Raw genomic sequence first — 17,076 nt, 5'->3', positions numbered from 1 at the left:
TTTAAAAAACAAATTTGAGGAAGCACTTCTTTACACAGCGTGTAGTTAGAGTATGGAATAGTCTTCCTGCTAGTGTAGCGGAAGCTAAAACCCCCGGGTGCCTTTAAATCAGAGCTAGATAAGATTTTAATAACTCTGAGCTATTAGTTAAGTTCTCCCCAAACAAACTTGATGGGCCGAATGGCCTCCTCTCCTTTGTAAATTTCTTATGTTCTTAAAAATGCCTCATCCAATCCTACCAGACCAACATGAGGAATATTTAGGTGCTAGGTTGAGATCAGGCTTTTTTATGCATTGAAACTGGATGGACATTATATCACAGGGGGATTAAGTTTCATTCAAACATTTTCAGTTTGTCACAGGGGAAAAAACTTAGCAAGCTTTACAGTTTTAATAATCACTGCTTTTCAAGATTGTTTAATGTTTTTAAAAAGCTGTTTAAAGTTTACCTCCACAGCTTTTACATGAGCGCTGCATGCCTTCTCTTACCTCTCATTTCTGCCCTCCTGTTAACCAATCACAGCTGCCTTGTGTTTGCTCCCTTGTTAGTTAGTCAGGTATATTAGCATCTCCCAGTCTTGTGCTCCCTGTTCAGCCATTATTACCTGTCAGCATTTGTGATACTGTCTGGGCTTTTAATAAACACTCTCTGCATGGGTCTTGCTCGACCACAGCCTGCATTTATGTCATCCCTTACCCGCTAAAATGACATTATGGTGGAGACTTGAGCCCTGGTCGCAGCGGTGTAAGGCCACAGTACTAACCGCCAGACTAACCCTTTTAAAAAACTAAATGCTAAAAATACAAGCAACAGTTGGAAATTCCTCAGCAACAAAAAGAAATATACAGAATATAAACAATGCAAAACAAAACATTAAGTCTTTCAGTTCTTTATTTGCAATTTATTTGCAAAACACCATGAAAGAATGCACAGAATACGGACAACATGATTAATGATGCAATGAACAGATAAAAAAAAAAAATTGGTAAACAACACAAAAAGATCATTGGACAAACACTCTGGCCTTACATCATTGAAACTCCACAGAGGGGAAAACTGCCTCTTATAAAAAGGAAACAACTGAATCAACAGGCAAGAGGACCACTGAGAGAGCCGTGGTGATTCACCAGAACATTGACATTAGTGGTAAGGAGACATGCTTTACAATTTAACTGCCTTTCTGACAATGCCTATCAGCAAAGTAAAAAATCTAGGAATGAGAACCATAGCTGCTTACTGGGAACTCAGGTATACATCTTCTTGTATTTTGATTCTGCTGGATTCATGCTGACTCATTGACTATTTCAAATAAGCAGTAATACATGTCTCTTGTGTTAGGTTTATAAAGACATTTTGTTTTCACTTCTTAATTCTCTAGTCAACTAATGTAAAATTGTAAGAATTTAAGAATATAACATTTTCACCTCCGCCATGTGTGTATGAAGCTTTCACATTCTCCCCACATTGCAAAACTGTAAATGGCTATACTGTAGCTTGTGTGACTGTGCATGTAACTGGCCTGCAAAGGACTGGCATTGTCCCTTAGGCAGTCTGTGATAGGCTCCAGGCCCCTCATCCTATGGTTTTCAGATTTCAATTCTATTTTGATATCATCATCATAATCTTCATGTTGCTTCTCCTGAAGAGGATCGTGGGCAGAGCATACCTACCAATCAGACCAGACTTCTGTTTCTAACGCTACACACTCCAGTTAGTTCTGGGGGATCCCCAGACATTTCAAAGCCAGCTGAGAGATATAATACCTTCAGCATGTGCTGGGTCTGCTCCAGGGCCTCCACCCAGAGGGATGAATCAGCACCAGCTCCCTTAGTAGCTGCCTCACTGCCATCCTCATTAGATGCATGAACCACCTCATCTGACCCCCCTCACTCCAAAAGATCAGAGCCCCAATTTCGAGGCCTCACTGAATCTAGGAATTCCTCACCCTGTCACAGGGAGCAAGCCTGGCAGCCCTGCTGATAAATCTCAGTTCTCTAAACTGTTTTGCTCGTGTTCAAATACTCATGCATGTCCAGCTTTATCTGTTTCTTTTTCTTCTTTCCAGGATTCAAAATTTGGAGAACAGAAATGGACAACAGGCTCAACAGCAGCAACATCTTGCATTTAGAGGCTTTTGACGTCCCACCTGTGTTTGTGTACCCATTGTTTACCATTCTGCTTATTACCTATCTGATCACTATTATTACCAATGTGGGAATCATCATCCTTATCAACATGGAAAGGAGTTTACAGCAGCCCATGTACCTTTTATTCTGCAACTTGTCCTTCAATGATATTCTGGGGAACACTAACATTTTGCCTCGAATCATGTCTGATCTCCTTTCAAATGACAGAAGCATTAGTTATGTTGAGTGTGTCACTCAAGCATTCTGTAATCACACGTCTGCTACTGCTGCACACACAATACTGATGATCATGGCTTTTGACAGATATGTGGCCATTTGTAACCCCTTGAGATACTCTTCAATAATGACCACCAGCATGGTGTTGAAGCTTTCAGCATGGGCTTGGGGATCTGCCCTACTGACTGTGTCAGTCTTGCTGGGACTCACCATACGTCTTAAACTTTGCAGGTCACTTATTGTAAACATGTACTGTGATAATGCATCTCTGTTTAAGCTCTCCTGCCAGGATGTCACCATCAACAACATTTATGGCCTGGCTTTCACAGTGGTTGTTCTCGCAGCTTCAATGGGCAGCATAGCCCTTACTTACTTTAGAATCGTTACAATTTGTGTCACCAGGAAAAACAAGGAGCTCAACAGCAAGGCACTGCAAACTTGCACCAGCCACTTAGTGGTCTATATGATCATGTTGTGGACTGGCTTTCTCAGCGTAATTTTTCATCGCATCCAAATTGACTCCAGCTACCGGAAGCTTTCAAATATGTTGTTTTTCATCATCCCAGGAAATTTAAACCCTATTATTTATGCAATGCAAACAAAAGAATTAAAAATCAAAATGAAGAAAATATTTAGTGTTAAAGTATCACAAGACCGATAAATTTCTAATGGATGCTTAACACCGCCATGATTTTTTTTGCATGAAATATAATTTGCTGTTTATGTTGTTGATCATTGGTAACTTTACCATTATTATACAGTAAACAAAATTTAATCCAAAATAGTAATGAAGATATTTTTAAAAACTGATGATATATGGAAAAATGTACGAGCAGCGAGTCAGACAAAACAAATGTGACTAAAACAAAACAAAAGTGACTAAAAACAAATGATTCACTTTAGCATTTGTGTAGATTTCGAAATATTACAATGCCAAATCTTGTAGGAGCAGTGTGTCAGTGAGTGTCATAAGCAAAGCAAACAATCTGTGCCAAAAGTAACTCTGAATTCATGTCTATTTAAGGAGGAAAACGTTCCAAATTGAATGACCTATAAATTTTGCGCATCATAACAAATAATAGAGCAGAAATGCCTCATCCAATCCTACCAGACCAACATGAGGAATATTTAAAACTGTCGCTGAAATTAGTTTTTTGTTCAAAGCATCTTACTATCTATGCTGGAGCGGTTCAGACTAATGTATTACGGCAGCCTGATTGGTCCCCCTCAATAGATTTTGCCATCTGGGAGGGGGACATAGATTTCACCTGTCAGGGGGGCTGAAGCAAATTTTGAGGGAGTTACAAACTCATCATTTTATTATCTGGTAAATGCTTGACTGGTAACTAAACAGTTCTGAGAGTGTGGGGTTGAAACCCATTGCTTTTCCATTTTACTATGTGCTTGATACAGTTATAAGTGATAGAGTTTTAGGAGAAATATATATATGCCTTATATGCAGTGATGGCCACTGTGTAACCTTGGAAGTGGTTTGTGCCAGATGTCTTCTGTGCCTGATCACTAAGTACAAGAAGGTGCAACTTGGAGCAGCCTTCAATTTTTACTTAATATTGATTGAAATTTAATAATAATAAGAATGATAATAGATACTTTATTGATCCCCATGGGGAAATTGTCTTTACACCTCCCTCAATTTGCTCTTTGTAGAGTAAGCTGTCCGCGAAGGGCAGCCACCTGTTGGGGCGCCCAGTGAGCTTGGGGTTAAGGGCCTTGCTCAGGGACCCGCAGATGTGCTGAGGCTGGGTTTGAACTGGTGACCTTCTGATTACAAGCACACAGGCTTAGCCCACTGAGCCACACGCTAAAATTTTGGTTGGGTAGAAGAATTCCGGAGAATTCCAGGCTCATTGGTCTCTGGAAGCAGGAGATGAGCTTCCTGGCCTAAAGAAAGAGACAAAAGGCAATTCTCCTTTGTCAGCCAGAGGCCCACCCATGCACACTGATCCTGATCACATTGCTTTGGTGATTTATGAATAAAGAACTTAATCTGATAAAAGTGGTTCTACAGAAAAGCTGTCCGCGAAGGGCAGCCACCCGTAGCGGCGCTCAGGGAGTTTGGCCATAGAACAGTGTTTCTTACTGTGGAGCTCTCAGGCTCAGGCTGGGGGTCAGTGTAGCTTTTGTAGCATGCTTCCATTTTGGCAACTCCTGAATATTACTTTTAAATAAAATTATCTTTTAAATCATTATAAAACATTAATTATAATTTTTAAAAAGTGGTAAGTACAAACAATTTAAAAATAAAGTAATCTTTCATGTAAAATTACAAAATAATTCAAGTAAGTACAAACAATTTTTAAATACACTGTAATAAAACAAATTACAATAAGGACGAACTGTTTTTAATAAAATAATTAAAAATTTTAAAATACTTATACACACATAATAAATCAAATAAGTGATGACTACCAACTATTTTAAAATAAACTGCAGTTAACCAAGTTAACCATGTCTAGATATTTAGCCTGCTAGATATCTGAGGGGCGTCTTTGAACACAGCGATCTAGCGCCGATTTGTCAGCGCCGGATTTGTCTCCGATCGGGGGGTTTTGCCGGTCATCTCCCAAAACTGTCGGCTACACGATGAGCGCGGCGACGAGCTACAGCCAATGAGAGCGACTGGCAATGAGTACGGCGACAAGCTATAGCCAATTGGAGCGCAGGACGCGGAGGGTGAGGGGAACCCCGGGGGAGGAGTCACACGCAAAAGGCTGAGGGGAACCCCCGGGGAGGAGTCACGCGCAAAAAAGCATCAATAACGATGGCGGCATCGAAAACTAGGCGGTTTGTTTGGACCCAAGAATTGGAAGAAAGTTTGGTTGAACTTTGGCAGGAGCACCAATGCCTTTTTGATGTTTCCGACGACCTGTACCACAACCGAGCCGAGAAAGAGAAGAGGTGGACAGAAATAGCCAATTCTCTTCAACGGCCAGGTGAGCAAAATAGGCAGATTCAGATTGAGGAGGTAGGGTGAGCCCTCCGGTTTGCCAGCCCTCTCTCTGGACTGCTGTAGGTTGTCCTTTTTGTCCCTTTGTTCTCCTATTCCCTTCTTTTCCTTTTCCCAAACAAAAAGGCCGACATAAATATTTGTTGCAAGCCCAGCAGTTCTCGGCTTCCGTACATGTTCTTATGGATTTTTAACCTAATTATTACTGCTGTTTTTGAAATAGCCGGCGAATTCCCTCTTACGTTCGAGGCGCCTTTGCGCCGCCCATTCAGCGCGCGCTTTATTAGCGCGTTCCGCATGAAGACTGCAGTTTGGCGCCGCTTTAGCGTGTGCTCCCTGGTAGGGTGACTGCTTCCCCTGTCCGCTCCTTTTTATGGCGCTTAGGACACGGCGTCGTCATTTGCCAGCAGACGTAGCAGCATGAATAGTGGGTCTATATATTTTAAAGATTCTCCCCTTTGCTGTCCGCCCCTGGCTACTCCTGAATAGGTGGCCATGTACTCCACTTTGGTACCAGTGCCACCCACTTGTTGCTGGATCTCTTAAATGGCAAACTATGACCCTTTGTCCTCCCCACCTTTTTAGACATGCTGGTGATCACCTTGGTAGGATCTGGGAGCTAGTAGCCTGGAGTTTGCTACTGTGATGACGAAACCCAGACTACATGATGACTTTATAAATATGCAAAGGCTGTTTGAGACATACAAATAAAATTCTGGAATACATAACAAATGATAATGCGTTTGCTTGCTCCTTCTTTTTTTGTGTTTCAGTTGTGGAGGTTAAGACCAGGGCAGTGTCCCTGCGAACACAGTACTCAAGGTTGATAAAACCGAAACCGAGTGGCAATCAGAACAAACCTTTGACATGGAGGCAAAAGTGGCTTCTCAGGGTCATGGATTTCATAAAGCAATACATTGTTCACCGTCCATGTGAGAGCGCTGTAAGTCATACCATCCAGGAACATGTTTTAAAGTATACACAACTGACTGCAAACATACCTATTTTCATTGTTGTAGTTTTCATTTCTTGCCTTCCCTAAGGTTTTGATGTATTATTTCAATCATCCTTATATTCATTTGTGCTGTCCGCTGACGCCATTTCCGTTTCTCCTCTTCCAGCTTGATGTGTCATTCAGTGATCTGGACGACACGGAACATCAGGATAATCTTACCGATTTACTCGGACAATCTGCAGTCAAGAGTCCGCAGTCGAGACCTGGCACACCATCAGCCGGTCCTGCCTCCCCCCCTGAATGGTTGAATAAAGAAGCTTCCCCAGCAGCAGCTGATGAAGCTCCTTCACCTGTCCCATCAACTTCCAGCAGGGAGGTGCAAGAGGAGTCAAGTGCAAGGGGAGTCAAGCGCAAGAGGAGGTCAGAATCTGATATAGAGCAGCAGAAGCTTTTCGTTGTAAAGCAAATGGCAGCAAAATTTGATGCTGATCCAATTCCTGATGCATTGACTACATTTGGAAACTATGTAGCATGTGAATTAAGGCAACTGCAAGACCCAGCAAATCTGACTAAAATAAAAAGGGACATCATTAATATGATATATGATGCTCAGGATGCTGGAAGGAGTAGCTTGTCCTCCTCATCGGCACAATTTCATTACAGGATACAAAAAAGTGAAAAAGAGTGAAGAAATACCCTGGTTTCATTCTGTGAAATTGTTTACACTAGTTTTCATATTTCATTGCTTGTGAGACACACTACCAAAATGTTTCTGATACAAATTGACAAAATTTGCTTCGTGATATCCTGGAGGGGAAAGGGGAATGGGTGCTCAGCAGAATCTCGCCTAGGGCACCTGAACGTCCAAGGCTAGCCATACACTGATCTAGAGACGTCATTAGGAAAGAAAAGTGGGCTATGTGAAAAGAAGCACTCCAGTGTACCCGGCAAATGGCAAACACAGCATCATTTAATTTCAAAAACATATGTATCCCAGATACGCTCTAAAGCAGAGGTCAGGCGGACCTGGGTCCGGACCCAGAAGCTGTCCTATACAGACCCAGACTGATAGCCAAAACAGAAAGTTATTATTTAAAACCTGATGGGGTGCTTCTATTTTAACCGGCGCAGCTTTTGGAGGATTTTTGTTACTGGTATAGCACTAGAACCACCATTTCCCATGCCAATGAACGTCAAACGCCTCTGACCACTAAGCAAGACGTAGTTCGGCGTATGCAGCCCTTTGTTTGTGCTAATGTGCCATTAGTGTTATCCCTTGTGTGGTATTCAGGTGGGAGACACCCATTTTCAATGTTTACTAAAGAAAGACAACTTTATTTCCCGACCTGAGATTAAGGGACAACTTTTTCCATGTATATATTGTACATGTATGAAACATACTTTTTTTTCCACCTGAGTTGATTTGTATAAAAAAAATACTTTATACACTTGCTAAACAGCAGAAACCTGAAATCCCCAGTAAACTGTATCTATTTATCCAACCTTTAATAAAACAAACTGCATTTGAACTTTTTGGGTGTACAATTTTGGGACAATATAAATGGTTTTAGAGTTTGACGAGAGAGTGAAGGAAAAGCGGCCAATGAGTGCTCAGCATATGTGGGAGCTCCTTCAGGACAGCTGGACAAGCATCCCAGGAGGCCACCTCATGTGAGGTGTAGAGGTGGTGTAGAGGAGACACTAGGGTCAGCCAGTCCCTGGGGCAATTGGGGTTAAAGGATCAAGGGCCCAATGGCGGGATCACTCTCCCGACCATGGGATTTGAACTGCAAACCTCCTGAGTCCCATCCCACAGCCCACAATTTAAAAAAATATTTTTAAAATGGAAAAGACCACCAACATGAGTATGTACTGTAATTTCTCATTATTTCCAGTGTGGACCCAACTCCTCAATACTGATTGTACTGTATGTGCTGTTCTTTCAGTTCAAATACACTAAAACCAAGGAGAAAGTGCCACTTCAATGTACAGCATAAATAAATTGATGTTCTTTGGTAGGCTCTGGTGGTAACAGTAAAATGCTACCTAGTTTTCAAAAGGTACCCTTGGGAATGTCATCAGAGGAAGTTATGGTGCAGACTTGTCAGGCTGTCTTCTCCTAGCATGCAACTAGTGCCAGTTCTCACCGTTCTAGGCCAGTGAAATTTCTGACCAAGTATGTGCTATTGTTAAATATCCAGGGATGCTGTAATGAACTGGTTTACCTGGCCTGTACACTGTAATTGAGAATAGAATTGCAAATGCATAATTCTGAGCATCTGACTTGATTGGCGTCTCATGCTTCCTGATTACAGTAATTTACATCTCTTATTTCCGATTAAGAAAAGTAAATGTAAACTTAACACCCATCATGCCCCCACCTGTTAATCAAGTGAGGAAATGTGGCTTTAATAAAATCCAGAAGAACATATCTACAAAGCATCAGCTGCCACTCTAAAGGTCGCTGCAGATCGTTAACTTTAAGGTCCCCAGAATCCTCAGAGTGAGAGTCTCTTTTAAGCCAAAAGGGCTTCGATTTATCGATTTATCCTTCATGCAGATGCCAATGGCCAGTTCTAATAAAATCAGGATGACTCCTGAACGCAAGGTCTGTGTCCAGAGTGGGAAGCTGCCGAACTTCAAAAACTAAAAGCGACGACCAGAAAACTAACTAGTAATTTCCTCCAAATGAAATTTCAGAAGTCATACCAGATGTGATAAATTTGCGGGGCCTTTGTGGTGGATGTTGAGATGTTCCCCGGGACAGAGTTTAATTCTGCAGAGGAAGTGAAGGCGGCAATCGCCTATGGGGAACACTAGGGGGAAGGGTAAGGAGAATTTCCCCAAGGGGATCAATAAGAAAAGTATCAATAAACTGAATATTTACCCCTTCGAATGTTTTGTGCCTTGGTAGCAGCCACATTTTTATTAGCTGTTAACATCAGCGCTCTTTCAGAGCACCTCTAAAAGGAATCATATAGGACACACATTATCTCCTGCTGCACCACATATCACAGTTAGAGGCCATTGTTACAATCCGTGGATTTAGTAGAGTTCCTAGCAGGATAATGACTTTGTAGATCTTTAATGTGAAGCACGGAAGTGTCGGAATGTTGTTAGTATTGTTAATGTGCACGTATTACTTTCACTTACATTGTCCCTTATTAATACGCCTCCCTGAATTCAACTCAGCTCTGTGTTTCATTTACGCTTTCATTATATAGGAGATGCTAAAAGTAAAAGCGACATACTTTATTTCAGAAAGCAGGGTCAGACAGTCCCTGGGGTAATTGGGGGTTAAGGGTCTTGCTCAGGAGCCCAGCGATGACATAAGTCTGCCAGCCCTGGAATTTGAACTGGTGACCTTCTGAACACTGTGTCGTAACCCCATGAATAACATAATGGTGGCATTTTAGCAAGACATGGGAGCTCATCATCGGGTTTGAGGGGCCCTCTCCTTCTTCATTTCAGTCAGGATATCCTTCCACCTACCAGCGTGCTTTCAATATCTAACAAGGTGGAGGAATCTCTGTCTATGCAAATGTTTAATTTTGTGAAGTATTGCATAAGGTCAGACTCATGTTTCTGGCTCATTATTCAGTTCAACTCAATTTTATTTGTATAGCGCATTTTTATGACATTACATCGTCTCAAAGCACTTTACATTATCCCCACCCAAAGCCCCCAGTGAGCAAGCCAGAGGCGACAGGGGCAACACTCCCTAGAAGGAAGAAACCTTGGAAGGAACCAGACTCAAAGGGGGAGCCCATCCTCCTGGGGGCGGCAGAGGAAGTCAAATGAGCAAAAATTCACACTTTCCCAATTTTAACATTTGAGTCTCAAAGTGGGGGGGGGGGCAGGAAGGTGATGGCAGGCAGGTATTGGTGCAGCTTCGGTTGGCAGGCAAACAAAATAAACGTTCAATATTTCAAATAGTAATTCCTTCAGAGGTTTCCATTGGGTTAAACCAGACAGGAACAATGGCGATTCTGCTGTATTAGGTGTTTTAAAAGCGCCGACGATCTTTCGACCTAGCTGGTGTCAGATGGCCTTGCATATGACAAGTACACTCATGAGGAAGACCATGATGAAGAAGATCCACATGAAAAAGCGGTCCATGACTTTGGCGACCTTTCTCCACTCGCCAGTTCTTTTCTGGTTGGCCCTTTGGTCTCTACAGAAGGTGGCAATGTATTCAATGTTTTTTGGAGCAGTTGCTGATGGCACAAACAATGAGCATCGCAAACCACCTGGTTCCCCTTTGATCCACCCTCACATCCTCCTCTGGCCACGCCCACTGGTTCACCCTGCTCCGCCCCTATAGGCCTCTTCATAGGATCGCCATCTCTGATCTCTTCAGGGCTGCTCTTTCCCCCAGAAAACATCCCCTGTCCCTGAACATTAACCTAGCTAGTTCCTTTTGCAGCTGGTGATGGTGGTTCTGCCATGTCAGACTGGGCCGTCATGCAGTTCTCACCGATGTCATACACAAAGCAGATTCGGGCCAGGTATTCCAAGATGAACTTCCGGGTCCACGGTGGAACCGGCTTAGCCTCCAGGCCACAGTGATGGATGTTCATTATGAAGATGCTCAGGGCAGTTGATGCAGTGATCATAGTCATCGTTGTGATGTAATACTTTCCTGTGTGAGAGATGAAGTCTATCAGATGCAGGAAAATGTTTGGACAGAGTGACGGATCATAAATATCAGCAGCTTTTGTCAATTGAAAAGCAGAAAAGAGTTTCTAAATGCACTTAAATATAGATTCAAACCGATTTTAAGCATTTTCTTAGACAACCATAATCAACAAGAAAGATGCTTATCAGTTACAATGGCATAGGTAAAATTATAATAACACTATGTGATGCTATACATAAATAATTTTATGATGTGTGATTTATTTTCTTTGGCCAGCAATCCCATAGGTAAAAAAAAGCTGCAGCAACTTCCTTTATCAGAGGTCAACTCTGATCATGTCTGACCTTATCGATCTGGAGCAAAAAAGTGAGAAAGAGGTCAGTGTTTCCCAACCCAGTCCTCGGGGGAACCCTGGACAGTCCATGTTTTTGCTTCCTCTCAGCTCCCTGCGCACCTGTATCAGGTATTCGGTGTGCCTGATTGGCTGGGAGCTGGGAGGGAGCAAAAACGTGGACTGTCCGGAGTTCCCCCGAGGACTGGGTTGGGAAACATGGTTTGCATAATACATGACAATTTTTTAGGGAAAGGAGGTATTTAGACGATACAACTGAGAACTTCTGCTTAACAGTTTATGGACGGACTGTGTGGCCAGAAAACTCATCCCCATTACTAAAAGCTGTGCAGAGAGAGGTCACATGACTGGTCACATGACAAGGCTGAGGAGTAACCAGACTGTGACAGCTGGCAACTGTATCCGTGCTGGAACGAGCAGCAGCTGGGCCTCACCGATAAGTGGAATGCTCTCAGAGGGAGGCATGATCTCAGCTACCAGCAGCTGGAAGACGGTGAGGGACAGCAGCACGGTCACTCCCAGGGAGACCTTCTCACCGAAGTCAGCAGGCAGATAGAAGCCCAGAGGTACCAAGAAGGAGATCATCATGCAAGGAAGGAGCAGATTGTAAATGTAGAAGGAGGCAACGCCGCTTGAGGTGCATCGTGTAGGTGATGTCAGGGTAGGGATCTGAACAACAGCCATAAAGGATCAGGTTCTTCTTAGCGGGCATCCTGAACACCACCCACTTGACGTTCTCCACAAAGTCAGACAGGTCAGCGCTGTCCAACAATTTGTGCAGGTCCATCTGGTTGCCATTGTGGGTCCAGGAGCCATAGGTGAGTGGACACTTCTGGGAGTCAAAGGGGAAATAGATGTCCACCTTGCAAGAGCTCTTAGTGATAGCTGGCGAGCCCCAATGACCTGCCCATCATACCGGATGACCACATTGGTCTCCATGGAGCCAGTGAAACGGTCATCGGCACTGGAATGCAGAGAAAATTACAGAGCTGTTTGTTGTGTTGGAAGTGGCTGTATAGTTAAAGTGTGCCACCTGCTGTTCATAATATTTACAGCAGAGGATGACATCATTTATGAGATCGAATTATGAGGGGATGAATGAAAATGTACTGAAAAAATATAGTATTCAAATTTCATCTTCCAACTAATCCTGCTCAGGGGGGCTGGTGACTATTCCAGGCAGACCAGGATGCAGGAAACTCAGGGAGGCCAGTCAGCCGAAGTGCATATTTTTGGATGACAGGAGGAATGTCATAAACCATCGCCGATGATTACCCGAAACCAAGCATTAAACATGATGATTCGTAAGACACCCCATTTCAAAATGGCGGCAACAAACGGAGCGCCCTGTTATTTCAAACAAACCATAACGTTTAAGTAATGAAACACTTTTCTGCTAATGTGAATAATAAAGTAAAGTGCCCTAAACATTTCGACAACAAAAATCAAGGAATAACGCGGGTAATCCTTGTTAAAATGAGCGTATGGCTCACAGAAACAACAATCATAACAATAACAGACAATCACCATGAAGACAGAAAGAAAGAAAGAAAAAACCTACACTAATTAAACATTCCAATGTGTAAGTATTTATCAGTGGTTAATGCAACACATTTAGTGAAACACATTTTACCAGTTGAGCAATACCTCCTTGAGCAATAAAACTGACATAGTGCAGTTATTTTTCTGTTTGAACACTCACACAGTATAGCAGCAATGCTAAGGGGCTAAACCTGTGTCTCAACCTAATCCTTAGTGACCCATAGCCAGTCCACATTTTTGCTCCCTCCCAGCTCCCTGCCAGACAGTCCACATTTTTGATCCCCAGCTGGGAGGGAGCAAAAACATGGACTGTCTGCTGCTTCCCGGGGACCTGATTAAGAAGCACTGGTCTAAACTAAATTGCCTATTGTGTGTGTGCATTTGTGTTCTCAGTGCTTCATCTTCAACATCAACCCTGTCCTGGATAAGCAGCCATGAAAGATGGATAGAAACATGTTTGTTTGTTATTATATTTAGTGTTATTTTCAATTACATACAACAAGAATGAACAAAAACTTTAAAAATGATTTGACAAAATGCATATTTGCGAATGCACATTGCGACAATCTGTTAATTGGGAAAAGATGGGGACGGCATGGAGCAGAATGAGAAACGACTGGCGTTCATGGACAGCAAATGGCACGGAAGGGGATATTTCAGCTTGACACAATCAGGGGCAGAGGACGGTGCAATAGACCTGAAATGCTGGCCCCATTACCAATACAACGTACTTGTTATATAGGACGATATCGGGCCTCCATACATAACTGCTAGGTATGCAAATAGCATCCAGCCCGTCATAGTCTTCCTTCTTCCAGGTGAGGAAGGCATCGATCCACACCTGCCGTATCCACAGGTACGTTGTGAGGATCTGATTCCGCTGGTCCTAGAACATGCAAAAAAACTGACATAATCATAGTGTCGAGATGTTCAACAAATGCATGGGACGGCTGGCTGTTCTGTCTAAAAGCCCGTGGTTTAGGTAAAAAAATATCAGTCTATGACACATTAATCCCACTGGTCATTTACTGCTAGGATCCAACAGCAAACATTTCAATCACTGATCCACAGCTTCAGCTGTGTGACTAGCTTTGCTATGCGGTGGCATATAACATTCTAAACTATAAGGACTACAAAAATGAGTGTAAATTTCTTAGGAACCTTCACTTAAACTATTATGTAGAATTTGGAGCACAGAAAAGGATAGAGGGGTGTTTGTTGTAGATTTGTTAGTTTGTTACTGAGAGAAAAATGGCTTGAGAGGTCCAGGGTGATGGAAATTCATGGGGGCACTTTGGGTGTGAAAGGGATCCACTCAAAGAGGCATGGGGGGGAGGGGGGTGCGTTCTCACCATATCAATGATTTGGGACACGGTGATCTGCAGAGTAACATTGATGACGTCGTCTGTGTCCTGCACGGGCCGGAGAGCCCTGGAGTACTTGGCAAATAAATCGTTCAGCAGCTTGTGTGCATATTTCCCATGGGCTCCCAAACAAGCTGAAGGAAGTAGTAGGTGTGTGAGTCATGGAAAGGGAGATTTTTACAAAAGCAAACTGGGGCAGCTCTGAGACAGGATCCACATTTGCTCTAGGAGGATAAACGGAAGGCAGAGGAAGGAAATCAGGGTCCAACTGTGAAGAGAGGAAAGGGCGACAATTATTTTAGCACTCTTCTTTGTAAGTGACTTGATCTAACTGGCCTAAGGGTTAGGGATCTGCACTTGTGATTGAAAAGTTGCTGGTTTGAATCCCTGACCAGCAAGGCACCATCCCAAGCACTGCTTGTGGAGGACTGCATTAGTTGCCCATTGCTGTCACATATGGGTTAAATACAGAGGACACATTTTGTTGTCTGTCAACGATGACAATTCTTCACTTCACTAATACCATGGCATTTTAATTTAATTTTTTTTTCGGGGAGGGGGTTTTGTACAAACATTTTGGTCACATGTATCCTAAAATTAGATGTAACATATTCATTTGAATTGACATTAGTCCTAACGTGCAGTGTCCAATCTGTGTAACTGGATTGGATGATGACTGATTGGTTGATTGACTGATGAATTTGATTTGCTTATGCAAAGCAAGGCACTGAGCCAAAGTGCGTGCTCATTGGTCAACCATTCACTGTGACAAGGTCACTGTGGAGTGTCATTGGATACCGGAGCATCAGCTGTCTCTGTGCCCTTGGGGTCAGGTTTCACCCATTGTCCTTCAACCGCCTTTCAGGTGGCCGCTGTTCAAAGTAGCAAAGAATCAAACACACACATATTCTCTGCCACCCATACACTAGAAACTTCCATTCCTGTAAGCGAAACCTGAAAATAAACATCCTTCCCAAACATCTTCCCCCGTCCTTCATTTCTTCCAGCTCTACAGCCCTCATCACCTGTAAAGTTGAAGAATATGGTACATAAACAAACAAGGTTCAACACCTCTTAAGAAAAAATTTCAAGCCCACCCTGTGTGACATGCAGTCATGCCAAAATAAACAGACTCTTCCACGAGGGCCTCTGCACAGTCATGACCACTGGAACGTGGCCCCGGTACGTCAATGCGTACAGAATGGTGACCGAATAGCATAAGCCCACGTGTGGTGGGGGGACAGAGGATGGCGAGTCCAGAGTGGTTGTGATGACAACAGATTAAGGTTGCGGTTGATGGCCTAAGAAGTCATCCAGCGACAAATGTGGGAAATATTCAGCATTCGTCGTGGATGGAATGCAGAATCATTAAACAAAATTATGAATTGGTAGCAGGAGGTGAAAGTCAGCTTGAGTCCATCTTGCTCAGCCTAGTTGTACATCCAGGACAAATAAATCATAATAAAGTTAGGTCAAGTCAAATGACTCTTTAAACAAACAGGGAGGTCTGGAAATTCCCAGAAGACAGATTGAAACTAGGAAATCCGAAGGCTGGCCTGGACGCCTAAATAATGATCCATTTAAGCTGGGGCTGACTGGGAGGTTTCAACGTCTGAATGCCCTTTCAATGACTGTGCAAGACAGCAGAGGGCGATATTGCAAAGAAAGGAAAGAAAATGGGTAATTTAAATAAATAACAGACAGCATGATTCATAGCTTGAATAATCTATGAAATAATACAGTCACCAGTAAAAAGTTCAGACACACCTACTCACAGAAAGGTTTATTTGTATTTTTCTCTACATTTTAGAATAATAGCAACAAAACTACAAAATGACATATGATATTATGCACTGACCAAAAAAGTATAAAACAAAACAAAAAAACTGTAGGGCAGGTAGCTCTGCGGGTTGGGATGCAAAAAGTTTGCAGTTCAAATCTTGTGGGCAGCAGATCCCACCACTGGGCCTTTGAGCATGACCCTTATCCCTTAATTAGCGACTGGGCAGACACCTGGCAGCTTAAATTTAACAGAGATAAATGTAAGGTAATCCATGCAGGGAGCAGAAATATAAAGTACAGATATTTTATAGGTTTCACTTAAATAAAGGTAGCTGACCTCGGAGTGTATGTTGATGCTTCCATGTCCCACTCTCAGCAGTGTGGGGGAGCAATTAAGTCAAGGGAAGTGATGCTACGATTATATAATTCCTTGGTAAGACCCCACCTTGAATATTGTGTGCAGGTTTGGTCACCATACCTTAAGAAGGACACTGCTGCCCTTGAAAAGGTGCAACGTAGAGCTACGAGAATGATTACTGGTCTTAGAGGAATGTCTTATGAGGAGAGGTTAGCTGAGCTGAATCTGTTCAGCCTCGAGCAAAGGAGACTAAGGGAGGACATGATCCAGGTCTATAAGATTCTAACAGGTCTGGATGCTGTTCAGCCAAATGGCTACTTTAATATTAGTTTAAATACTAGAACTCATGGCCATAAGTAGAAATCATTGGGAGAACATTTTAAAATGAATCTGAGAAAGCACTTCTTTAAACAGCGTGTAGTTAGAGTATGGAATAGTCTTCCTGCTAGTGTAGCGGAAGCTAAAACCCTGGGTTCTTTTAAATCAGAGCTAGATATGATTTTAACAACTCTGAGCTATTAAGTTCTCCCCAAACAAGCTTGATGGGCCGAAAGGCCTCCTCTCGTCTGTAAACGTCTTACGTTCTTAACCCCAATTGCCCCAGGGACTGGCTGACCCCAATGTCTCCTCTACACCAGTCACATGAGGTGGCCTCCTGGGATGCTTGTCCAGCTGTCCTGATGGAGGTCCCACATATGCTGAGCACTCATTGGCCATTTTTCCTTCAATCTCTGATCGAACTCCTCCAAAAC

General features: G+C 42.9%; 2 protein-coding genes and 1 long non-coding RNA gene across 3 annotated transcripts; 2 read left to right on the top strand and 1 right to left on the bottom strand.

Moving 5' to 3' along the window:
• Positions 1-2,089: 2,089 nt before the first annotated feature.
• Positions 2,090-3,025, top strand: LOC140579716 (olfactory receptor-like protein COR2). The gene has a single exon (XM_072702389.1). It carries the CDS (start codon positions 2,090-2,092, stop codon positions 3,023-3,025), a length of 936 nt encoding a protein of 311 aa, XP_072558490.1.
• A 2,032-nt stretch (positions 3,026-5,057) lies between these two features.
• LOC111852177 (uncharacterized) lies at positions 5,058-7,816 on the top strand. Its single transcript, XR_011983492.1, has 3 exons — positions 5,058-5,318; positions 6,106-6,275; positions 6,454-7,816. It is a non-coding gene; the product is annotated as an uncharacterized lncRNA (long non-coding RNA).
• Positions 7,817-9,937: 2,121 nt separating this feature from the next.
• LOC111852186 (neuronal acetylcholine receptor subunit alpha-10) lies at positions 9,938-14,340 on the bottom strand (the record flags this gene model as incomplete). Its single annotated transcript, XM_023827776.2, is given in 7 exon segments — positions 9,938-10,490; positions 10,493-10,929; positions 11,713-11,902; positions 11,904-12,178; positions 12,181-12,242; positions 13,552-13,706; positions 14,173-14,340. Coding segments are annotated over 7 exon segments (1,449 nt in total), but the record flags the coding sequence as incomplete, so codon positions are not given.
• Between the last annotated feature and the right edge of the window lie 2,736 nt (positions 14,341-17,076).

Source organism: Paramormyrops kingsleyae, chromosome 18 (assembly GCF_048594095.1).
Source record: "Paramormyrops kingsleyae isolate MSU_618 chromosome 18, PKINGS_0.4, whole genome shotgun sequence".
In the NCBI taxonomy this organism is placed as follows: Eukaryota; Metazoa; Chordata; class Actinopteri; order Osteoglossiformes; family Mormyridae; genus Paramormyrops; species Paramormyrops kingsleyae.
This window is presented reverse-complemented; position numbering and strand designations above follow the sequence as displayed.